At 40.5% G+C, this 26,772-nt stretch overlaps 1 protein-coding gene across 2 annotated transcripts in view; it reads right to left on the reverse strand.

Moving 5' to 3' along the window:
- Positions 1 to 10,518: 10,518 nt before the first annotated feature.
- The window catches only part of RNF144A (ring finger protein 144A), a 62,339-nt gene continuing 46,085 nt past the window's right edge, over positions 10,519 to 26,772 (reverse strand). For both annotated transcript variants that reach the window (XM_066547242.1, XM_066547243.1), the window contains 6 exons: positions 23,333 to 23,437; positions 23,081 to 23,141; positions 21,853 to 22,060; positions 19,917 to 20,064; positions 18,574 to 18,663; positions 10,519 to 15,296 (listed from right to left, as the gene is read on the reverse strand). In XM_066547242.1, the coding sequence (XP_066403339.1) occupies positions 15,165 to 15,296; positions 18,574 to 18,663; positions 19,917 to 20,064; positions 21,853 to 22,060; positions 23,081 to 23,141; positions 23,333 to 23,437 (744 nt within the window). In that variant the 3' untranslated portion in view covers positions 10,519 to 15,164. The remainder of the gene's footprint in view (positions 15,297 to 18,573; positions 18,664 to 19,916; positions 20,065 to 21,852; positions 22,061 to 23,080; positions 23,142 to 23,332; positions 23,438 to 26,772) is intronic.

Here is a 26,772-nt window from a genome sequence, read left to right on the forward strand (position 1 = left end):
TGACTTCTGTGTTTACCTTTTGGGTCAATTTCTTGAGTGCTTGCAGTATTTGCTCGCAACACTCAATACAACAAAATGTTCTTAGAAAGAAAGGATGGGAAAATCAGGGTCAGAAACTTTGCAAATGGGGAATACAAGTGTATTTCTTTGGAAAGATGTCAGGTACTACCAGTAAGGCCAGCAAAGACTGCCACCTAAATGTCTAGTGTACAAAAGGCAGCAGTTTCCAGCCCTGTCTCCTGACCCTTTCATCAGTAGCACATTGTTTGGTTGAGAATGGTGTCTCTGGCTCCCACCAACTTCCTACTAGGATTGCTTAACCTCTAACTTGGGCAGGAAAATACTGACTGGAAAAATACCCTTGAAAGGGTGCCAGTCCCTGATTTCAGTCCACCTTCTGCCAAGGTCAAATTCCTCTCAATTTCCAAACTTTTTTCATTTAGTATTATTCCCTGCGGTTGAGAAGAATTTACCATGGACACCTTTGGAACTGCTTCATCATTCTTTATAGTAATCTAACTGTCATTAAATGTTAAGCTATAAGAAGCTAAAATTACAGTATTACAAGGTTTGGCCCTTGAACTTGCCCATAGGAAGATGAGAAATGACTCTCTTCAGTGACCCTGGCTGGAGTGCTGAGGGAAGGCAAGTCAGTCTGTGCTCAGCCAGGTGGGAATGCTGCTGCCATCAAGGGAAGTGTCCTGCCAGCAGTCCTGCCTTGAGCAGATTTGCATAGCAGAAGCAAACTAACCCTGATACACACTTTTCTACACAGACAGTTTATTAAACACAGTAGAAATAGTTTTTTACACAGGCATTCTATGAAATAAAGTATGCACGTCTTTTCACATAAATGTTTTACACTTTCTTGATTTGGTGGGTTTTTTTCTCCTTTCAGTTTTATTTGCATGATGGGTTTATGTGGTGGTTTGGCTTTGTTTTTAATTACACTGCGGCGTGTTTCCTTTTTTTTATTAAGTATAGCATCCTCTTGTACTCTGCTGGACAATTCTCCCCTTATACTTTAAGCTTTTGTCCTTGCCCCCACATGAATCTACTTTGCCAAGTTTTCAGCTGACATAACATTGTTCATATCCAGGAAGTTACTGAGCTCCTACTGCTTTCCCACTTCTGTTCAGCTATGGATTAAACAGACAGCCTCTCCTCTCTTCAGCTGCCTGCAAGGTCTCACTCTTTTGCTAGTTGGGACCACATTTTTCAGAAGTGACAGTTTTGGGAGCATTTTGGGAGAAAGGGTTCACTGGTACACATCAGGACTCTTGATTGCTGCCTGCTTGCCAGTCAGTATGGAACAAAATCTGTGTCTCATTATCTCCATGCATAAAAGAGACAGAGTAATTTAAAACAATATCCAAAATAAATGCCAATAGTAAGTTGTGGAGCTATCTGAAAACATGCTAGAGCAATTCAGATGTTAGAGATCCTCCAGTATAATCTGTAACCAATGCTGGCTGCAGGCAGTACAGATTCAAAACACTGAAAGAGAGCCACAAGGAAAGCACTACTCCTCAGAGTAACTGTGGTCTAGTAAATCTGGTTATTTCCTTGTCTCTTACCCACTCTCCTTTAACCTCACAAATTTCTCCAGAAACCTGAAACAGAAGTGATATCACATACCAGAATATTTTCATCCTGCATCTTGGGGAAATGTCTACAGCCCCAAATATTTCTGTTGAACTGAGTAATTTTCTGTTTTCAAAAACTATGAGTTCACCTCTTTGATGCTCCATATGTGGACCTGAAGAATCAGGAAATGTGCCTGACTTGTCTCTCCCATCTGGTAAGTGGATCAGTTCCTCAGCACTGCATGGAGGACATGTCAAGATGTTGTTCAGTGCTTGTTGCTACTTTTCCCACATGTTGTTTCTCAGTTGTTGCAATGAGTTAGCTGTTGTTCTGACAGAAATTAGTCACAATATCCAGAGGTTATTTATGCAATACCACTGATCCCTGATGCCAGTCTGGGAAGGCATTAGCTTCTGGAATTTCATCATCTGCACATATTGTACAATAGCTCTAGAAATTGTATTGAGACCCCAGGGGTAAATAAGTGAGGAGAAACTTAGGATCAAACTGTCCTCCAAGTAGCTCTCACTGCATGCAAAGGCTTGAACAACAGTGATGTTCACAAGCTTCAGGACTGCTGAGAGCATAACTTCTGTGGGTAATCAACCCAGTTAAAGATCTCTTTTACTCTTCACTAAGTCAAGAACTAAATGCACTGTGATATCTGAATATAAGTTGCTGGGGGTGTTTTTGCCCCCCAGATAGATATAGTTTTTCATGCCAATAAAAAAAGCATTTCTCTTTCTCATTAAAAAAAAAAAAAAAAAAAAAAAAAACAAACCCACAAAATCTCTGTTTAGTCAATGATAGGCTGTTTCTGGGTACCTTATACCTGGAACATTTAAGTCAGACTGATTTGGCATAAAGGAACTAAGCTGCATGCAAAATATTTTGTACAAAACAAAGAATAAAATTCAACCTTGTTGTCTCTATTATTTATTCCAAAATCTTGCTTTTGGAGATTGCGCTATATCTCAGATTTTATTTTTTTAGGGGGGATTTTTATAAAACATTGGTTCTGGTGATCATAGTAAATGAAAACATGCAGACATGGATGTTTATCATTCAAAAGACAAAAAAGATGGACATAGATAATCCAGAACTTTCTTTTTCTTTATGATTATTGCCTTTACACCTCCCATGATTTTCCAGAAGCTGCCTCATAAATGGGTCACTCACACATCACATGGGAATTATTTCTGCATTATGCAGAACAGAGGCTGAAGGAATCTGCTGCAGGGTCTCTCAGTCTGCATTTGGTCCTTCACAGGATGCACAGTATGCCTGCAGATGGAAGTGCAAAATAGACTTGCTGGTACAGATTTACAGATTTTGCAGTCCAGAGCTGGCAAACCAGAAATGGCTTTCCAGGTGTAAGAATTCTATCTAATTTTTAAAAATTGAATTTGGTCCTTTCTATATAAAAACTATATGACACATGACTCTTTAGCAATGCAGAGCAGAAGAGAAAAATGAATTTAGTACTTCAACTTTGAATGAGGAAGTAAAACACTTGTTAGGCTGGAAAGTCTAACTGATTTTTTATTGAGTTCCCTTTGTGTACCATCAAGGTATCTTTCAGGTTAAGGCATCACCATATCAAAGCAGGTACTGAACATTACTCAGATGAAACACATTCTTATATCTGATTAATAAGTCATAAATCAAATCTTTTTAGGGAAATTGATAACAGCAATAGTTGTAGAGCTGTTCCTGTTAAAAAGAGCATGCTTTGTTTTACTCCTAGAATTTACTAAAGTTTAACAAGATCTGATTCACCTAATCACTTACTACCTCTTCCTGCTTTTCCCTTTAAATATTTTTCATCTCATCTCTCTGTAATAATTCAGTTTTCATTGGCAGCTTGCTACATATTCAAATTATTGACTACAAGATCTTTACCAGACAAAGAAAAATCCGTAGTAGCAAAGAGCACCTCTGATATTGCTTTGTCAAAAATAAATCAGGAGGCCAAGCTAAATCAAACATAATACAAGTAGAGCCCATCTTGCCTGCATTATAATTAATTTTGAATTCCTCCTGTTGCCATGACACCATGCATGAAAAGAAATAAGGCAGGCATTGTGCAGAACTCAAGAGCTTGTGAAATTTTGGGGTTTGCTTCTTATGTTTAAAATAGGAAGAAAATAGTGAAACAAAAGCCAGCAGTAACACAAGAGATGCTTTCCTCTCTGTAAGGTGGGAGAGGGGTATATGCCAGATATCTTTTGAAATTTTGCTTGTTGAAGGAAATAATAATGAATTTGAGATATTTGCTTAAATTTCCTGATTCTACTCCTGACAAATCAAGTGATTATCACATTTTCTAATCTTTGTGGACTACCTTCATTTACTATTCCTCTGTGGCCACCCCCTCCCAGCTGCTTCAGGGGCAGCAATTAGCCTGAGCACTGCACACAACCCACACACTCTTCACACAAACCTTATGTTGAGCCTTCAGTAGCTCTTCAGAGAAGCCCAGAGAGAATGAACTCTTCAGGTGGAAATACCTATTGACACAAAGGACACAGAGGATACTCCAAAGAGGAATGAATTTTTTTCTGAACCTCATGTTGTCACTGCTTTTACGGCTTTTAAAGAGATTATGATACTTTCTTGTTAACAGAAAAAGGTTTTCTTCTTTTCTTCTCCCTACCCACATGTTGAGTGCTCCTCATATCCAGGAGCTTTGTTTGCAGTGCTTCACATGTGGTTCTTGAACACTCAGATACATAAAGCTCTACAAAACCCTTCCATTGGAGCATTGTTAGTTGTTTTATTGGCAAATCCCACCTGACACAGCCTCCTGAGCAAGACTAGTGACTGTTGCTTGAAGAAACACCACAATCATTTCTGTGGGGCTGCTGCCCATGCCTGTTTGGAGATCTCGGAGCAGAGACAATCATGCCCATTGCTAGGGAGTGCTCCATGCTGCTATGTGCTGCATGGAAAGGGCAGGCAGGTAGCTCTCAGCTGCTTTGCTGGCACTGCATATCAGCTAGAGCTCCTCTGCAGGCTTCATATTTGGGTTGGAGTAAGGAAAGTCATAGTCTAATCAGCTAAGAGCAGTGTTACAACCTTACTGAGCCGTGCTGACAGGCTGCACATCTGAGGTTGCTGTCAAAAACTTTAAAGACTTTAAGTACTGAGTGTCCTGAAGGGTCATTAAGGTATCCTGTGATTCAAAACAAACGTTGCTGCAACCTCAAGCATTTCTCAGTTTCCTTTCCCTCACAGCCACAGCTTTTCCCTGCAGCTTCTGGCCAGACACTGTGGTTCAGAAGGCATTTACTCAGGCTTAATGTTAAAAGCTATGAAAGAGAGATGGTTGTACCCAACAGAATTTTTTAAGTTTAAGGAGCCCTAGGTTTAAGGGATGTCTCTAGAAAGAAAAAGGATGTTGCTTGCAGGTGCTGTAGCTCTTCACATTCAGTTTATTTCCACAGCACAATGGCAGAGAAAATATCTGGGTTAATTCTCTCAGTCTTAGGGCACAGGAGAAGCTGAGTCAGAGGGTCATCTTTCACTAAAGGCACTCACATTTTAACTGAGTCACAACCTTCCTCTGCCTCCTTACCCAGCCTTAGTTGTAAGGAAATGTGAGTACATGACTGCAGAACCTGCAATGCAGCACATCCTGAGAGCACAAGTAAGGAAAGCATAAAAATTGCTGGTAAGGATGATTGCACTGAGCACCAATGTACATTTTAGTCACAGCATAGGTAGAGGTGACAGAGACAAAGGTGCAATTTCTCACATTCTCTCTTCTGCTGTTCCAGATGTCTCTGCTTTCTGATTCCAGTTGTGGGAAACAGCAAGATAGCAAACACCCCCTCCCCCCCAATTTGCATCTTCGAAGGGCTATTCTTCAATACTCTGCACCTAGAAACACTACCCTGCTCCTGGGAAGCCAGGAAAAACTCCAAGGAACACTGAAAGGCTGGAGGCATCCTGCACTCTGAAGATTTTCAGTCTGTAGCCCCCTAATTGATGTTGAAGGCTGGGAAAATTCGCTGAACAAAATGCATGGATATGGTGGAAGGAAAGTGTTAGTGGTCTGGTTAAGAGACACTGTGTTACCCCAATCCTCTAACTGCTCTGCTTCACCTGAGAAAATTTCAAGGATCTGAAAAGGAAAAACAGATTCAGCTCAAAAACATGCTCCAAACACATCCCTAACAGGCTGTAATTGGCATGAATTCCAGGAGTCCCTGGAATTCTGTCAGGGAGATGGTGGCAACCAGGACTGCACATTATATCTTTTTTTTAAAAAAGATAGAGTTTGTGTTAGTATTGGCAGGATCCTGAAACAAACCTCTAGTCCACAAAAAATATGAGAAACCAACTTTTCACTTTGCTCTACTCAGATGTATGTGGTGGCTGGGCAGGGGTAGGAAGGCACATGAACTTTGGAATGTATATAAATAGAGAGGTAAAGGCAGAAGGACTCACAACTTCCCTGTTGCATCTAGCCTCCCCTGCCAAACACATTGGCTGCTGAATGGATGGCTGAAGTTATTGTTTGGACAGTTGCATTGTTTCTGCTGAACATCTGTATTAAAGAACACACATACAACAGCAGGCGTGGGTAGGAAGAGAGAAAATAATTTGGCTGAGCTACAATATCCGTCCATTATAAAATATAGAGAAGGTGCAGTGTTATTAGCCAAATCTTACTCTGTTTGTAACCAACTGATTTTAGTGTTCCCCCCTCTTCTCCCAGTGAAATCAGTGTTTTTTTAATTTGGCATTTTGAAAGAGACCTCTGGTTTGCACCTCTCATTTTACATTTGTAGACTGCAACATCTCTATATCTGCTTTTGAAAGTTCAACACTTGGTCTTTTTCCCTGTCAGAAAAGGTTTATACACCCTCAGAGAACAGGAGCAATAATGTATGTTAATATCAGAGACTAGAACAGCCCCAGCAGTGTCAGCAGGCCCATCATAACATCGTTATTTTTAGCCCTATCTTTACAATTAGCTCTGCGGAGGCTTTGAAACGCAGACTTTACAAGCTCGAGGTAGAAATCGGCTGCCAGGGATTTCTCCTGCGAGGCGGCCCACGCCGAGCTGCGCTGATCGGCGGCTGCTCCCTGCTGGCCGGCCGCAGCACCGCTCCCTGCCCGGAAAGCCCCTTCCCGGGACTTCGCTCAGGCCCTGCAGGAGTTTATCCCTATTCCAACTCAGGAATCCCTCAGTCGACCTGTGCCCCTCGTAGCAGCTACACGGGACTTCAACAAAATGAGTCCAGGCATGAAAACAAGGAAAGGCCGCACTCTGCTCATCTGCCGAGGCAATTTTAAATGCAATTTTGCACAAGCTCATGCACTTCTCCTGTGGCTAACCCCTAAAATGACAGTGGCATTCCCAAAATACAGTAAAACCTCAGGATTTTGTGGCAGCCCAAGTATTTCTGCCACCCACCAAAACATCATTTTGAGGGAGCAAAGAGGAAAAATTAAGTGTGTGGTTGTTTGTAATTGTTCTCAAGAATAGCATACAGCAGTGAGATCTCAGGAATGGCTGATCCAATATCTTTAATTTAGACTGGTATGAGGATGTCAGGCCTGCTAAATTATTGCATTTCCTACAAAATTATGCAATAGAATTTCTTCTTCCTGTAGTCATATATGAGTACACAGACTAGAAGACACATTTGACATTAAAGGAGATGCTGTGTATAAAGTACACATCAGCTAGACACACATATATAGATCCAGATTTTAGAATACTGCACTGAATTAGGACACCTACAATTTACTCCCAGGGGCTCTCTTTATTTGGCTTACAGTGTTTATTCATTTTTGGCTTTAAAACCCAAACAAAAAAACCAAGGAACATGGGAATAAATTCACAGATAGCAAAAACAACTTGACATTGTTCTTTCTGTCACACACCACAAAAGAACAGGACTCTAATATTTTAAGTGCATTTCCATGGCTTGCATGTGTGAGTTGGTTTGTATCACTTACAGCATCTAAACATTTTGTATGTGGCACATGTGTTGAGTTATGGTCATCACACACAGAGCCACCTGGAAATACAAAGTAACTTGGTTCTGATTCACACCACCAAGTTCTGCTCTGGTGTCTGAAAGTAGTCCTTGTCATAAGGCACTCTGACTGTTGTCCTCAGTTTTAGCCATGTAAAAGTTATATGCTTTCTGTCATCAAAGCACATGGGAAAAAAAACCCCACACCTGAGAAGCAGCTTGAGAGGCTAAAAAAAGCTAATTTGTCTAGACAACAACTTTAGTAAAAGCAGGAATGGGAAAGGAGATGTCCCAAAAACTCAGGAGATGTGTCTTTGCATTAACTACCACCAGTTGAGGCCAGACACACATATGTCAAAACACCTCATACTTCAGTGATATCAGATACTAGAGGCTGAATCTTGGTTCCCAGAGCAGAGAATCCAGGTAGCAAAGGCTTCCTTGTACCAAACAGCCTTACCTGTCTTTCTCAAAATCAATGAAAGTTTCATTGGTTTCAATATATCCCACATAAAATGACTCTTGATAAAGATGCAGTGCTGACAGGTCAAGTACCCACAGCACAAAATCTCTTATGAGGAACTTCCCAGCTGGTCTTCAATTAAAAAAAAAAAAAGTGCTTTGTAGATGCTGTGGATGCACTGTGCTCACAAGTTGGTAGTGGCAATTTCTAGCACTGTCCCCCATGCATGTGTGCCTACACAATACCAATTCCATTAGCACCACTGTAACTAGCAGAATGCTAGAACTAGCACAAGAATTTTGTGCTGTGCAATTCTCTTGTCTCAATCTTTCAATTCTTACAGGACAGTTAATGACATGATTTTGAGCAGAACTCTTCCATTCAATGCCCAAATACACTTCAGGAATTATTCTGGGGCTGTGGTCCCTCCTAACAGAATTTACTAGTATGGATGTGGTGCAGCTCCGGCAATTGAATAATCCTGGACACTGTTTACTAGAACATGCATGTGCTATAAGTTTGCCACTCAAATTTTCTAATTTTAGACAGATGACTGTTACTCCACCTAATTTCTGCAGTGCTTGTCATTCTCTGATGACAGACTTGCTGTGCAGAAACCCAGTCACACAGCTGAAAGACACAGGTTAGAAAATCCTTCTATACCAAGGGAACCTGAAACTGGTAGAGAAATAGAGGGACTGTCAAGAAACTAAAGGTCACTAATCTACACAGTTATTGCACATGACTGAGAAATAATCCTACTCTCCAAGAGAAAACTGCAACACCAAACATCCGTTCATTGGAAGTAACACAATGTGGGAGCAGCAGAAGCAAGTACAAAGATCATTATTAACAATACCTGCTCCTAGAAGAAGTCAAAACACCTTGTGGCTTTTAGACACTATTTTCTGCCCAATTAATTGAACAAAATATCTAACTAGCTCTTACTTTTATGGAGAAAAATCATTATGCTCCATGAAAATGAAAGAAATTAGTTAGTAGCAGCCATTACATGGCTTTTTCTAAAGTTGTCAGGTAGAAAGCACATACATGCATATTCTTTATGCACACCATTTTCTTGAAGAAATTGTGCCTGTTATTTTTTTTACAGGTATAGACAAATTGTATCCTAACAAATGAGAAATAAACTGTGGGAACTAAAGGGAAGTCTACATTGTCAATTACAGTTTAGGCAAAACGCAAAGTGCTTGTTGATGGAGTCAAGAACGTGAGAACTCATTACCACTATCAGAGAGTTAAATATGCTCAGTTATTCAGGAGATTGGGCTTTACTTTGTGGAAACACAGGGCACTGGGAATATGTCTCTGCCTGCTTTGGGGTGCCCTGACCCCCAGGGGAACACTGACTTTGACCCTCATTCATGGAGAAAGTTTCCTAAACTCCAGAATAGACTAGAATCCACTAGAGTGTGAAGTAGATTGTAGAGAGTAGTGTAGATGTATCACTTAGGTGGGAAATTTAGGTTTTAGGATTTTTAGTATGTAGTGGATAGAAGCAAGATGGAGGGCACAGGGTGTCATCCTGGGCTTCTTCCTCATGCTTCTTCTTCCTCCTTCTTCATGGGTTTGGGTGGCATTTTATAATTGGGTGGAAAAGTCCACATTGTGGGCTGTTGGGGATCAGTTATTGGGTTAAAAGGGAAAATAATCTAGGTGTCAGCTCTAAATTGGATACTTTAGCTTTAAAAGACTTTGTAACAATAGATTGTTTGCCATTTTTGCAGTGCTATTCCAGTGTGCTGAGCCTGGAGTGGACAGTGTGCAGAACTCTAGATAAGATAACAACAAACAAGAACCTGAAGACTGAAAAGACCCAGTGCGTCTCTCTTTTCTGACACAAGACCACTCCAGGAGGGTCTCCCCAGACAGGGGAGCCCACTGGGAGAGCCTAGCCAGAGTCCCAGAAGTTGGGGAATCAGCAACAGGTACCCTAACATTGCTTTTAAGTTTCTCTTCCACACCAGCAGGTGGGAGTACAAGCTGCTCGCAGTCACCTGCACCAGACCTAAACCCATGGTGCAAGAACATACACACACCTCAGAGTGATCCCTGGGGCAGCACATCCACCTGCCCAGAGCATCCATGGAATACAGCAGGAGCTGGATCAAGGACTCACTTAAAAGATGGTCAAATTGAGATAAAAGGCAGTAAGTGACTTGGCCAATGTCACAGGGGAAAACCCAACACTATCACCATTGAAGAAGAAGTGGGCTGTGCTCCTGATCTCTCTCAGGACTGGCTTCAGCCCATCAAAGATCCAGCTGTGCATCAAATTAGTCCTAGAGATATTCAGATTCCCTCTTCTAGCTAAGCTGGGAGATGGTGAGTCAGAAACCACAATTATGTCCAGAATTGTGGCAGGAGGTCTCCAGGCCACAGGCTGTGCTTTCTCCAAAAGCCTGAGAGGTAGAGAAGCACAGGTAAAAGCCACTATGAAGAATCACAGGAAACACATTCATTTAAAATATCTATTGAAATTACAAATTAAACTCTCCAATATGATTCAAAGTACAAAACACCACATTAAAAGGCATTCAACAGCTCCTTTATACATCACAGTGTTAGTGGCACAAAATGCACTTACATTTCAAATACATCAACAGAACTATTTTTACACTGGTCAAATACATTATTTATACATATGCATGACTCCTTCATGCTTATCCCTATACAAGTTTAAAATACATCATAATAAAATGATCAAGAAAGGTTCAGTTATGTACCATGTACCTGTACCTAATGTTCCTGGAATTCTTGTAAGATATACACAAATCAAAGCAATAATGAAGACCACAGGGCTCTAAACACAAACAGCATGCCTTACTTAGTACAAGTGCATTAGCAATTAAGGGCTGATGCAGGCTTTTTTGATGTCCTTAGTATAACTGTCAGCAACAACTGTAATTTACTTGTTTTCCTCAGGCTTTTAGATTATGTACATGAAATGTACAAACTTTGGTCTTAGAAAAGCAAACCTGCAGAAAGGTTTATGCATGCTGCACCTCACTGGAATGATAATGGCCTGCATTAAAAATATTTATTCCTATACAGTAAAAGGCCTACAGATGAAATGCACAGAACTTCATTCTAATCTTCCTGCCCATAACAATATTTAAAAAAAAAAAACCACTTAGTATTTTTCTCACCTATGGATATTTTATCCTGTCAGCTCCATAAATGAGAACTATTCCCTAATTTTGATTGTTTTCTGCATGTCAGGAGCTCAGCTGTAAACTGAGAGTTGATTCAGTCTGCTGTTATTTGGGATTTTGCCTAATTTATGCACCGGAGTATCTGAGGAAAGATCATGCTTCTCAGTATGCTGGGGAAAGTATCCTAAATTCTTGACATGCTAAAGTCAGTAGTAGGAGGCTTCAGGATGAATGCCAACATGAATAAAACTAAAATATTAACATAAAACTACAGTAATCTTATATATATATAATTGTTCATCATTCACAAACTTTTGAAGAGCCTCAAAACCAATGAATTTGTCCTCACAGCTCTCCTGAGGTAAACACTGGTCCATTCACTTTAAAGACGGTCAGACTGAGATAAAAGGCAGTAAGTGACTTGGCCGATGTCACAGGGGAAAAGCCAACACTATCACCATTGCAGATGAAGTGGGCTGTGCTCCTGATCTCTCTCAGGACTGGCTTCAGCCCACCTAATGGCAAGGCTGGGGAGATGGACAGCCTCTGGAGTGGGACTCCACACTCCCGAGATGTGACACCACATGACACCCCAGAAGAAGATGCAGATGATGTACGAGTACAAACTCCATTAAACAGCATTTATGAACACACCATTTACTCAAGAGCTGGACTTGATCCTTGTGGGTCCTTTCAAATCAGAATATTCTATGATTCTGTGTGAATAAAAACACCCTAAATAATAGCATAACCATAAAAATGCAGTAGAAATCATCCTGTGATACTTATTTTTCTGGTGCAAATCCAAAAAGCCATAGCTGTTGCAACAGATTTTCATTTGAAAGACAAAGAAACAAACATTCCCTTTCCCATGGCAGGGGGTTTAAATGTCAGAGTTTAAAATTATGTATTCACAATTGAATTTTGGGGTATTAAATATCACAGTATCAACATAAGCTGTAACAAAAAAGCCTGAACTTAATACATCACCACCAAAAGTTGCTACTTTGGAACCAAATCAGCATTAATAATTATAATAGTAATATTAACAACCATAAAAACAAGCAAAAAAATCCCCGAGAATACAGATGGAATGGCATTTAACAAACCTGAAAAGACTGGGTAGGTATTTGGTAAATACATGTAGGCATATAGTCTATTCCAACAGCTAGGATGTGAAACAAGAGCTGTGTCATAAAAATCACCAGTAGCCATTCAAGTATGTTGAGATCAGAGATACACTGACAGAGTTTTCTGATTGCATATAATGTTACCTGTGAGTATCAATTATAAATTATCATTTTAAAATTTCTGTATTTGCAAATTTATCTTCCTTTTTTCTTTTAAATCTGGAAATGCATTAATTCTGACATTGATTATTAACTGGCCGCACAGCACTTGGGAAAAGTCAAGTTCTGCTGTATTTTGGACATAAATTCTCTAAGAAAGGCACAGAGAAAATAAACCTCCTCATACCAGGACACTCAATACTGTTCACAGGCCAGTGAATATTTCCTGTTTACTATGATCCCAGTAGGAGAATTGGTCACCCGTCACAGCCACAATACAGCAAAACCCCTCAGTGCCCCAGCTAGAAAATTAATAACCCATTAAATCTTTACATCCTATTGTCCAGGGTTTTTTTCTCCAGTCAAACAGGAGTACAGGGCCAGGGAGGAAAGGCCATAGTTCAAGCTAACCTTCAGGAAGCTGTCCTTTGCAGAAAGGTTTCCACTAATTCTGCACAGTGAAGCTATGACTCAGGACAACTCATGTGCATGGCTTGGGATCCCTCTGGGAAATGGACTGAGCTGATGCCAGAGGGAGAGAAGCACTTCCCTGCATGCTGAACTCAGCAGTGCTCCACACACCCCTTGAAGCTGACAAACAGGGATCAAATGCACTACCAGACTTCCCTACAGGTATTTTTTAACAATTAAGCAATTTTTAATAACCAAGATCGCCAAAATACTAAAGATATTCAGATAACAAAAGACCTGAACTGTGCATTGCCATAAACAATCTGAAGATATCATGAGTTCAGATTTGCTGGAAACAAGCTATCCTTTTTATTCACATTACAGAGGCCAAACTCATTAAAATCAAACCAAGTAAGTGAATTGCAATCTCCAGCTCCTAGAGTTAAAATCTATGGTTAGATACAATTTGAATTTAGATAGCACTAAACTTGGAGGATAAGGGAGGAGAATAGTTTTATAAAAAGAAATTGGCCTTTTCAAAACTCTGCCCTACAATATTTTTATTTGACAGATACACAGTGTAAACCAGAAGCCAATAAAGAGTAATTTTTGATGGTTGAGCTATGAAAACAATTCCCAGCCTGTGACAACAGCCAGAGGCAGATGCATTTAAGGATCTTAAGACATTTTCAGTGTAAAGTTATCCTGGCTTCAAGATATTCATCCATGTCAGTACATTGCCAATGGCAGAAATAAATGATGACCAAAAAATGCAGTAAAGCTTCAGTCCACAACCCATTCAAAAGAATGTTTTCCTTCGTATTACAGACATACACACTGTTTTCACACTGTGCTTCACATTTCATGGCAAGAAGTTATTAGTCAAATTCTTGTTGGCTTTAAAATAGAGCAAAATGGTTTTCAAAAAAATATCTCTAAAGAGAAACCTCAATGATGTAGTATGTTGAATAGAACACTTTACTACCCTGAAAACAGAGTACTGAATCTTCCAAAACTATCAAGTGATTAGTTTTCAAATAAAATCTTATTTTGCCACAGTATTGTTATTAGCACAATACACCACATATCATACAATACTATCTCTTAAAATGGGCTAAGTAGTTTAAATGCAAAGCACAACTTCCACAAATATCCCAGGCATTTTCATATTAACTACAGGGATAACTATGATATATTTTTATATTTAAAAGGAAAGACTCATTAATAACCCAAAAGTCTGCTAAACAGTAAAGTTAGTCCTGTATTTTTTATTAATTGTTCTAAAGACAGAAGCAAGCTATTCTGAATATCCAAAATAATTCAATAGCACAGCTATTTACACATTTGGTTTAAATAGGATTTTATATATATATATATATATCTATGTATCTATAAAAAGATTAAGATACCTGGATTAGAAGTTACATAGCCCTATAAGTGTAGCAGGACCCTAAACAATAGCAAAAAATAACAATTCAGGAAAACACTAGTGGTCGAGGGGTAAGCAAAACCATCAATGTATTTTTAAAAGAAAATTGATTAAATAGCAGGTTTGTGTCACCACTCAACCTTACAGCTTCATCAATTAATTTTAAAATGTAGCTTTTAATCAAACAAATTTCTTATAAGACTTTATAAAATTAGTGGAAGGCAGCAGGACTAACTTTGTCCCTCGGATCCTCCCCAAATTTCAAGAAAGGCATAGGATGGCCTATATGCACCTTACTAATTTTGTTAACCTTGGAAAAAGTAGGTACTAGAAAGGACATTGTGATAGCTTTAACAAAATCAGAGTTGTAATAAAGTCACATGAAGTTGACTATCGGATTCAAATGATAGTCAACTCAAACATATGCAGGAATAAGACAGCAAATTTGGAAGCAAACAGATATGCAGAAGTTTGTAGGCTTTTTCAGCTTGTTTTGCTGATGTCATTCAGTACAGTCCCCAGTCCACCAGCAGGGCAGCACCAACCTTTTGCATTATTTTTAGCAGTATCACCTCTTAATTTCAGATAGCTACGCAGGTCTGTGGTCTCCCTTTAGCACCAAACTTGCCTTCTATTACCCTCCTTGTCTGTTATCAAGCGATCTGTACAACAGTAGCAACAACAGTTCCTGGAATCAAGACTGTGTCAACGAAAAGCAGAATGGGGCAAGTAAGGCTACAGCAACGTAAGTGCAAGAGGGAAACATAACAGCAACAGTAAAATCAAAACATGTTGTGATGAGTCCAATCTTCTCTCAGTCTAGGTAGGTAGAGGGTCATCATCTCCTTTATTACATTTGCACTTGCAGCAGAGAACAAATGGTGTAGCTAGTAGAAGGAAAGGGGAGGCCACCAAAAGTAGAAGACCAAATCCTGCAAAAATGCCTACCACCTGTAAGAGAAAGGGACAGCATTGTGTCAGGGATAGTATTGCCTAGATTCTCTGTCTGCTACACCACTGCATCCTCTGTGTACATCAGAAAGACCTCAGCAAATGCCACTGACCTTATCAGAGCTGGAACTCCCCACGTGTATACTACAGTCAGCTCCTGTGACCAGAAAACGTGTGTGAAAGTAGTGTGAATGTTCATGTCTTAATGGCTCCTGTCAGAACTGTGCCACAGAACTCTGTTTTATCACACAAGGTGATGCACATGGCTATTTGCCTTTTTGAGTTTTCTTATCTCTCAAACAACTAATGAAGCAAATCACTACTACTTTTCTTGACCAATCTTAAATACTAAATATTGAAATCAAGGCTACAAAAAAAGACTTCCACTTTCAGGTGCTCCTTTTTTTTTTCTGGAGAAAGCTTCAAGAAGAATTAGTCAAGGTGGTGTAATCTGGGAAGAATCCCACAATGTACCACCAGCATGCAGTCAAGCTTGAAAATTTCAATCACAGATTACTAACATCATGGATTATAGGAGGATTTTGCATATGCAATGGCTTTTTGCAGCCAAACCTGAGCTCATGCTGCTGCTTCAGGGCACATGATCTAAGTGCATCTTTTTCACTTACATTTATTGACCACCTCCTTCCCAGCATGAGCAAAGGACCATAGACTTACCTAACCGGTCAGTGTGACAAAGCAGTTAATTTCTACAGAGCTTAAATTTGGAAAATTATTTAAGAAACATTCAAGTTGAGCTTCATCGCCTGAGGAAGTTTCCCATTTGCCACAGGTAACCGTAAGAGTGATGCTGCAATGATATGCTGACAAATTATTTAAGTGAATAATTTAGATTTATTCACATGACAGTGTCTGTGAATAATTTTGAATAATGATGGCAAGAGCGGAATGCTAATGCAATACTAAAACCTCATAGCAGAAGGCAAAATGAAATTAGAGTGCAGCACTCATTACAGATTCTTCTAGTCAGGGCTATATACACCACTTCAATTAGCTGGCAAATATTAAATCAGCCATGGTATTGATGGGACGATGCAGCAGCACTTTTGCTGGCCAAGGATAATCGGGTGTCAATGATCTCGCACAGGGTTGTGGGGTTGTGCTGCCGCGGAGCGCCCGCACCCGCAGGAGATGGCGCTGTGCGACAGCGCTCCGGGCGCGCACCCACGCACCGAGCGGGACCGGCACCGCGGCTGCTGCGGCCCGGCCACCGAGCGGGACCGGCACCGCGGCTGCTGCCGCCCGGCCACCGAGCGGGACCGGCACCGCGGCTGCTGCGGCCCGGCCACCGAGCGGGACCGGCACCGCGGCTGCTGCCGCCCGGCCACCGAGCGGGACCGGCACCGCGGCTGCTGCGGCCCGGCCACCGAGCGGGACCGGCACCGCGGCTGCTGCGGCCCGGCCACCGAGCGGGACCGGCACCGCGGCTGCTGCCGCCCGGCCACCGAGCGGGACCGGCACCGCGGCTGCTGCCGCCCCGCCACGGGGAGCCCCCGCTGCCTCGCCCTACCATCTTATTTCTTCCCAGCAGCAATTCCTTTTTCAGCTTCAGAGGTGGGCACATTTCATAACCCATTCTCTTTTTTCTGGTGGTGCTGACAATCTGATGCAACTTCTAATCTTCGCATGTATTTCCCAGAAACTAAAGTTAAATTCTCGTCTTTAAAAAACGTGAGCTGCAACTACTGCCATGCTGCTCTTTGCAACCCAGGCTCAGTGCACTGGTCAGACAGAGCCAAGCTAGAAGCTGGCAATTTAATGGACCAGACTGACTACTGGTAATTAATACAAAACTTCTATTTACACCTACCTTCCTTTCAACCTCAATATGCCATCAAAGAAATCATCAAGTTTCAGTTTCTTTGTTTTGCTGTTTTTGTTTTTTTAGTGTGGTTTTGCGTGTGTGTGGTGGGGGACGTTGTTTATTTTTAAGTAAAACTGCCTGCTGAGTATTACTTACTTACTTTTCCTTGGTTCTTTTTCTTCTGAAGAAATTGCTGCCCTACTAGGCATCAAGCCATTTTCTCTGGCCAAAACAAATATTTTTTTAAACCCACAAACAACAAACCAAAGACTCACCTCAATTTGCTTTGGATAAATCTAAGAAGAGCCTTAACAACTTACTCAAAGTTAACATAAGGAAACAATTGCAGTGTTGATTTGGCTTCCATGGGTTTAGCAGAATTACATCCTGACTAGTAGTGAATGATCACCTTCTTTCTCAACAATAAACAGATCATCAAACATCCCATATATCAAACATATTTGCACAAACTGCAGTGGCTTAGAACAGATTCCAAATATCGGATGAATCACCTCATACTACAGGTTTATCAAGTAAACCTCATGTACCCACACACCTCCTGAGATACCATTGGCTAATCCAAGCAAAAGCCAGTCCACAGCTCAGACACCCAGTGGTGTGGGTGAAAGGAGAAGGGTGAGATCCTTCTCCTTTTATTTCAGTTTAGCTGTTTATCCAGACTTGATGACTATTCTAGTCAGACTTGGGGTTTATGCTCACATGGAAAGAAATCTGTACTTCAAGAAAAGTACCTCATCTCAAAGGTAGCTTTTTCCAGGCACACAGTTAATTTAAGAAGAGATGACTCAGATACGCAGATGTCCCCCATCTCTGAAGTGAATGTAGAGGCAGTGGATTGGACCAAGTCACACATTAGCATTTATACTGCATGCATCAAAGTGCTGCAGAGAGCTCTTTTATTACTAGCATTCTTGCTGGGTCTAGCAACACTGAATCTAGACTACAAGAGGTATTCCCACACTCTCTGCAATTGTCAGTTTGAATCTGTGTTTGAAACTACAGGGTTTCAAGGATGAACCTTCAGGGTTATTTCTATCCAACCAACAGGAAAGAGTCAGATAGAGACCATAGCAAGATAATGTCTGTATTCAGGTTAATTCCTTTCCAGTTCTGGATCCAGAGCTAAAACTGCCTTGCAGAAAGAGCTTCCTTGTAAATAGTGGCAACCTAGTTCATCCTCCATGTTCAGTGAGAACAATCTGGACTGGCACTGAACTGGCTCTGCAAACATACCTTTTCTGGTTCTCAGGGGCATTTTGCCAAGGAGGGCCTTCTCTAGGAGAACTAATTGTTCCACTCTAAGCTACTGCCCTCTTTTTATCTGCTACAAAAATCAGTTACCATTTGGCACAGAATTTATCCTAAGGAGTTAAAATGAGGGACTATGACAGCAGTAGACCTGTAGAGAGCTTTAAAAGATCTGAGCTTTACCTGTGTCCTGTGCCAGATAACAGATGCCCTGGAGTGCCCCAGCTTGTTTCGACAAGGTCCTTTGTCGTAATGTATAAGGAGAAAATCATCCTGTAAATATTAAATGAGAAGGTAGGCAATAAACAGAAGTTCTTCAAGTTACAAAACACTATATCCTGACAACTTAAACCCAGGAATCACACAGGAAGATAAAAGCAAGTGGATAAGGCCATGTCCAACCTTTCCAAAGTGCTTTGTTTATAGTTATGTGTCTTCACAAGCAGGTTTGTTTGGTGTGTGTTATAGATATATAGCAAATTCTTCTCCCAAAGGGTCTCAAGCTGCGTATTTAAATGCTAGCATGAAGTTTAGCAAGAGAATCCAAGAAGATAAGCTGATCACTGCATGTATTTTACACACATATAGCAAGAGCAAAGGAAAAATCAGTACTTGTGCTGCAGACTTCCCAAAGCTGGCTCCTTTATCTATCTGAAGAACAGAATGACAAAACAGATTTTTGAGATATTACATCCCTATCAATTCTGTCAGCCTCTTACAAACCAGACAAGATAGTAGGCCTAGTTCTAAGGCAACATTGCTTTTTTTATCTGTGAGAGCATGTGAGAAGCCTGTGACTTCAGGATTGTTAGTAAAGTATTCAAATGGAACAACCACAAGATTTGAATAGTTGGGAGTAGCTCTCAGGAACCTAATTTCCTTTGCTATTGTTAACAAAGTTATAAAGTAAAACCGATGACATGGAAACAGATGTTGTGTATTGTATATATTCTGATCTGTGGGCATGATAACAGGCTGATTTAAAAAAAATATAAACATATGACAGTAGCAGCTTATAGACCAATAAATTCCTGCTGTTGGGGGAACACGGTATTCTTTCTCCTATGGCAGATCTATTTCTTGTCCCACAGAATACAATTAATGGTAAACAAATTAGACTGCTAGTAACATACCACATCTAGTTTGTTAAACATCCTCAGACTAAGAGCATTGCTAGTCTCATACTGTCATGCCTTCAAGAAAGGCAACATTGAAAAGTCAGCACTGAAAAAAAAAAAGCAACACCCTTCCCCGTGTTAGGTGCCATGTAAAGATTGTAAACAAATTACTGTCATAAGATTTTACTTTTTAATAATTATTTACTGACTCAGACCAAATGTTAAATTCACACAGGTCAGACAAGCAAAACAGAGGATACAAATCCTATCAAATTCCCAGCACCAGCTCTGGTGAGTTGTGGCCAGAAGCTAGTGAGCTATTTATTTAATTGATTAAAGAGACAGCTGGATGGCAAAGCAATGAACTTTTAAGCTTCTGAGAGCCAAGAGTGCACAGCATGTACTCACATCAAGAGATTCCAGACAGTACCAGCAAAAGGCATGTTTGCAGTTCTTACACATCATTTGGGCACAGCCTTCATCTCGTTCAATGTAAACTTTACACTTTGGACAGCGTTTGATTGGAGCATCATCATCTTCCATTTTGAAAACTGAACTGTGGGAGAGAGTGAGAAATTAGTAAAATGCATGACCATGTCAGTTTAGAAAATAATGTCTAAGAACTGTGTATGAAGGCAAGCCTGCTTTTTTGCTTAAAAAAAGAGAAATTACTAGAGATTCAGGAATTCAAGTGGTTTTATTATTCAGATATTGTGCCGTGCACTACTTTTCAACTGTATCTTTAGAAATATGCTTAATGACTACAGTGTCTGCATAAAGTTAGGATCTTTTCTTTATCATTTAAAAAACAGCTTTTCTTATGTAGATACTAATAGATATTAAACAGTTCTATCCTGTAATGTACCAGATGAGCAGCAGGTAGCTCACAAGTAAATATTTTGTACATCTAGATTATTTTCCTTTTCTCTCCTTTCTTTCCCAGATGAAGAAACAATCCCTTGATTGCACAATAACCCCAGACCACATTCCTTTGGACTGGGGCACCAGGGACACAGAACTTGTCTGTGCCCTCCTTGAGGACCCTGCCTAAGAGTTTCCCTCCAAATCAAGAACAGTAAGGTATTGGTGCATGTTGCTGTTTCAGTTAAACTTTGTCTCTGTTGACAGACTCCTAACAAGTCACTGTTCATGAGTTAGGGTCGCCACTGACTGTTATTGCACAAGTGTGCAAAACCACAGATATCCCCTAATATAATGGGCACAACAAAGAGGAATATTGAAACAGTGGAACTATTTTTATTTCCCTTGTGTAGCTTTCTACTGTATGCAGGCTTTATGCTCACTAGCAACTAAAATGCACCTTAAATGACAAATCCTGCAGCTACTGCCATTGTGAGATGCAAGAATTACTGATGGAGAATCAACAATTTGCTGCAAAACAGGACTGATGATTGATTTATTTGCCCAATAGCAGGATAAAAGGACACACACTAATTATTAACACTAGGGGTGACTGTGCTAGAAAAAAATGCTTTGTATACATAAATTGTATATGAAACTCCTAATGCTTCTAACAGGCACATTATGCTCCAGAACAATGAAAAAACAATTTTTACTTTTACTTGGTGGAGTAAAAAAATTAAACATGGAATAAAAATTAAAAGCAACCAAAACATTAAGCAAAAGTAGATAAAGTTTGTTACCTTGCCATGAAATTTAGCAACCTTCAGTTCTTGTCATACACACACAAAAGCATGTGCCAAAGTTAGTGTATTTGATCAGGAACTCATCATGACAGCATCCTAGCTAGTCATCTGTTATAGCAAAGCTTGAAAGAAGACAAGGTATGAGTAACTAAGTCCAAAGCTGGACAGGGCTTTAATGATGCCTTGGAGTGCAACACAATCTTTGAAAAAGCCCAGACATGAAGTGGAACACATACACAATGGTCTTTCTTATTCAGTAGCTGAAGTTTGCCACCAGAGACCACTTGAAACAGAACTTAAAGATCATACAGCAAATGTGCAGCAGAAAGGATGATTGACAGGGTATCATAAAAATCACTGTCTGGCATGATGTTAGCGACTCCCACACTGTCCAGGAGAGCAGCAGTAACGAGATCATCTCTCAAGTGAAGCTGATGAGCTGACTGGATGTCATATTTTTCCCACTGGGGCAAAAGGCCAAAGGCTCAAGCAGCTATTTTGTGCTTTTCTGGGAATGCTGGCAAAGAGCGAGGCTGCCAAGAGCTGTTCAGTTTTAGAATACAGCATTAAAAGAACAGGAACAACTAAGTGAAGGAAACAGCTTTAGAACAAAACATCAGGAAAATGCCTCTTTGAGTTTTTGGCTTCTAAATACTTAATCTTTTTCAATATCTTACCTTGTTTCTCCTGGAAGAAAAGAGATTGGCATGCTCTCTTGACAGCCTTGACCTGGATGCCAATTAGATTTGCAAGCAGAGCAGAACTCAATGTCACACACTTTGCACTGGACCAGCTGAGGGTCCTGTGGGCTTGATTCCTGGAGCTGGCAAACTGCCTGGCACGTAGAGGATGGACACCAAGTCCGGCAGGGATCCAAAAGCACTTCTGCAAAGGGACATAAAAGAACCAAATTCAAAGGTGGATACAAGATCAGCCTTCCATAACAATGCATTTCAGCTGAGGTTGACTGGCAGGGCATTTGAAGACACAAATTTTCAAAAGGAGCTTTTTAATTTATGTGACCCACATTGACATAAACCTGGCCTGCTTTGCAAACAGGCACCAAACCAAAGTGAGGGTCATGAGTCTCAATTAATTGCCCACTTTCATTCACTGAACTAAACTTGTTCTGAGAATGAGATGTATTTTTTTTCAGTTGTACTTGATGTTAAATACAGCGTATACTATGCAGTTAAAACCACCAGAAAGTGTTTTTACAATGCCTTGCCCAGTAGGAACCTATTTCAAGTTGACCTCTATCCTAATGTAACCACATGATTAACAAGAGCATAAGATACAGTTTCATCTCTTTCTTGGATGGTCCTTACAGATAACTCATTTCATGTTTCAAAGCCCAGTGAAGGCAGTAAAAATCTACCAATGATTGCAGTGGTTTCTAAGCTGGGTCCTGCCCCCAGTAAAACTTTTCTGTAAGTTCTCTATGGTCCCGCCACTCCATATCTCCATAAGCATACAGTCAGCTTATGTTCTTAATGTGTTTGTATCATTACACACATGCTCATTAATTCTGTACTAAATGCTAACCCAGGAGATAATCTTGCCTCTGTGAAAGAGGTCAGTATTCTTCTCCAGCCCCTACAATACTAGTAGTCAACTTAAACAGCAAAGCTCAAAATAGAAGTCACTCCCTCCCTTAGTTATTTAGGAATATAATACATAGCAATTTTCTTTCCTCAGTTTATTCCCAGAGTGCTGCAGTTCTGGGAATCATGCAGGCAAGAACAGAAGCAATTACTTTTTAGGTTTTGGGGTTTTTATTTCTGATGACCAAGCAATTAACGCACAATGATACTGCAAGAACATATGCAGAGATTCTGATTTATAGGATTGCTCTGGAAAAAACTCATTCTCACAGCCTTCAATGGGTAGTGTTACATGTGTTACCTCTTTCAAACTGTAGCTTCTTATACCTTTGCATGATTTCTGATGCAACCATGCACTCAATCTGTTGAAAAAAGTAAAAGAAAAAAATTCCAATTAGGAACAGTAATAATCTGTTAAACAAACTGAGTATTTGACCTTTGAAGTATTAATAAAAACATATGTTGTCAACAATGAAGATGTAACATAAAAAACAAGACAGATTTAAACATCCTGTAAGGAAAAGAAAACACCCTCTTTGCAGGAAGAGTGTACCTCATTTTCTTGCAGATGACCTCGCTTTGGGCAGGCAGCATCAGGGCAGCTGATTGCTGTTTCTAGACCTTCTTTGATCAGAAGTTCCACATACTGTTTTAGGCACTGTAAGAGAGCCAAACACTGAGTTAACTATTCTGCCAAGGTTAAATCCCTCAGTATTTTAACAGCTTTAGTCTGAAAATCTGAAGAACTCAAACTTTGAAAAAACAGGTACTACTGTGTCTGTTTTACAGCCATGAGCCACATTCACAGCTTTTGCCACAGTTCACCTTTAAGTAGAAAACAGAAAGTTCATTTCCCCATCAAAATTATAGAATCATTTCTGTTGAAAAAAACTTCTGAGACCACTTAAACCAAAATTAACCAAGTAGCCCTTCATCAATTTAAAATATGCAGCAAATTACAAAATAACATGGGAAAGAACAAATCAAAGAGGATGCAGAGGTGGAAAAAACAATAAAACACCTCCATGATACAATTAGATTAACCACACTCCAAAGAAATCTGTGTGACTGGAAGCCACAACACATCTTAGTAAGCAGTAATTCCCCATAGACAGGCATCTGTCAAGCATACTAGAACACAAAGGAAGTTGAGTATCTTGACATCTCTTCTTGGAAAACAACTATCTGAACTTCATGGTTAAAGAAGTAACTTTTCCACAGAAAGGAAAAATGTGAAAATTAGGACTCCCTGAAGAACTATAGTCTCCATGGGGACCAAATAATAAATACTGGTAATACTAATACTTTTCTCCCCTGGCAACCACAGCATTTTACCCAACTCATAACTGTAAATGTAGCCTCTAGACCAGCAGTGCACAGCACGGCTGTCAACAAAGCAGAGAAGTGTATATTTTTGACCAAGGGCAAATTAAGATTAAACCTTGTTATTCTTGATGAGCAACAACTCCCCTCCACCTCCATCTTTCCTACATCAAGTTGAGAGCTAATGCATAGGTGTCTACTGGGAAGACAGGAGAGTGATGAAGAGATGCCCTCTCCTGCTACCGTGCAGCTTCTACCAGCCCAGCACTACACAGAAAGAGCAGACGAGGCTCTGCTTCCCAGTGGGTGGGGCACCCTGTGATGTTCTCACCCTGCCTGTGTGCTCAGCTGCCATAAGCAAACTGGAGACAATTAAAGAACGAGGTCCCTAACCCTGTTTGCAGATGTGTGAATAAAGAGTGAGGCTAGATCAACAGCAGAGTGAAATGAAGATATAACACCAGCCCAGCATACAGCTGCGTGGGAGGCAAGAAGAATTACACACTCTGCAGCAAACTGGCAAAACAAGGATTTCAGTTACCATTTCCAGACATTTGGTAAAGGTATGCAGCTGCTGACTAACCACCAGCCTAGGAAGGCGAAGGGCTGCATTGACAGTGCCAAGGCTGGTGTGCCTAACTTCAGGTCAGAGCACAAAACTGCTTCTTCCTTCACCCTGTGCAATCAAATGGCCCATCAACAAGCACCTTTCAGCCTAACCCTCAGGCATGGGCTTGTAGCTGTTAAAGTTCAGACTTCAAACCTCTTCTCTTTCTCTTCTGCCTCTCCATTTGTCGATTCAGCTCCTTTCAGATACCTCTATTAACAAATTATTCTAGATTCTACCTCTCGCAGCTTGATTGTGGCAAAGACTGTACTTCCTGCCCACACAATCTCCGCTGCTCTGGTCCACAGCATTTCTGGTGGCAAGCTGCCACCACCTTGATAACACGACAAATCATTTTTTTTCTCTTAGAGCTTCCTTTCTCTGTGTCTCCCACACATTAGAGAAAACAGGTCATTTTTTTTTTGAGAAGAAAAACAGAGATCAGATAATTGATATTTATAAAATTTTTAATTGTGCAAAGAAATTCATGTGTGACAGCCTACATGTAGTCTTTGTCTTCCTCAGTAGGGGTTTAATGAGGACAACTGTTCATTTAGTAGATGTTGACTCACAGAAGGTTTCCAAGCCTCACTCAGAGCTCTGCAGGGCAGGTGGTGGAACGCTTTAGGAGAACCCGTATCACTAAGCACAACAGGCTGAGCTCTGCAAGACCCAGACCCTAGGCTGTGTGCCTTGGCAAGCTGTGATTTCAGCTGTAGTGAGGTATTGGTGCTGCTATAATGACACTGCTGGCTCTTCTCTTTCCTCTCCATTTGCAGATGCCAAATGTGGATTAAAACTAAAATGCATACATTTTTAATGCCAGCACTTAGCACTTATAGAAAGTACTTTTCAAGCTGAATGAGCTTTGCTATCATTAATCATTAATGTGGCTAATTCTCCTCCTCAACCTGTTTAGGACTATTGCCAAAGCCTACTCAATTTGCTTCCCTTTCCTCTCATTTTCCAAGAAACTACACAGTTCATTCCTGTCATGAGCAGTGTCCATGGCCTTTCCCTTCCCCTTGATGGGGCATTGGCTGCTGCCTCCTCAAAATCAGCACAGCCAAGTGCACTTCTCATGCTTCACCTTCTGAGAAATGCCTCAAGGCTACAAAACATTGCTGGAAAATAGGTAGAGGATAAAGCACGCTATCCACTCAAGACTCCCCTGAGACTTCTTGGGTAGAGAGAGAGGAACCCAAATCAGCTGCAAGAGCATTTGATGCACAGGGTACCTATGGCTTCTCTTGAGAGCAGACACAAGACATTCAACTTGTGTAAGATTGGCTACAGTACCAGAAATGCAGCAGCATGCAAGCAACACAACAAAGCAGGATTAGGTATTCAATCATATCCTATGAAAAATTCATTGTAAAACAATTACAAAAAAATGACAAATTTTCGCAAATTTTCTATGCAACCTGATTCAATGCTGGAAGAAATTATTTTCATAGTCCTTCCAATAAGGCAATAAAGTACTCTATAGCATGAACGAAAAATGTGGGAGCGTAGGTCACCCCAAACAACATTCAAAATGAAGTCTATTACATAACTTTTCTCAGAGAAAACAGGAGCTAAAATTAGATACCTAAGGCATGAGATTGGAGTAAGGTTACAAGAGTACACTGACGTATATAAAAGCAATATGCTGAGGAACATCTTCATTATTCCTCTAATGTATGTGTGTCAGAAGAGACCAGTTAGCTCCCCTGAGCACTACTCCTGTATTGTTCCCTGTGCATGCATACTCCTTGTGCATCCCTGCTCTGTCCTCCTTCCATCCCTGCAGTCCTTTCTGACACATGCATAACTTTTTCTGTCACCTGGTAAACCCATGAATCCTACAGGCATTTGCTGTCCCCATGACAAACAGCAGAAGCACATCCATTTTTAGGAGTTTTGGCCCAGATCCATTCCCTCACAAAGATCAACTAAGACCCCAATTCAGCAGCAGTTTTACTATAAGCTGCCTATATAAATTGGGAACACATTTTTTTTCTGTTGCCTCAGAGACAGATGACTAATAAAGGAATGACTTTCTGAAGCTGCCAAGCAGAGTG

Source organism: Molothrus aeneus, chromosome 3, assembly GCF_037042795.1.
Source record: "Molothrus aeneus isolate 106 chromosome 3, BPBGC_Maene_1.0, whole genome shotgun sequence".
Classification (NCBI taxonomy): Eukaryota; Metazoa; Chordata; class Aves; order Passeriformes; family Icteridae; genus Molothrus; species Molothrus aeneus.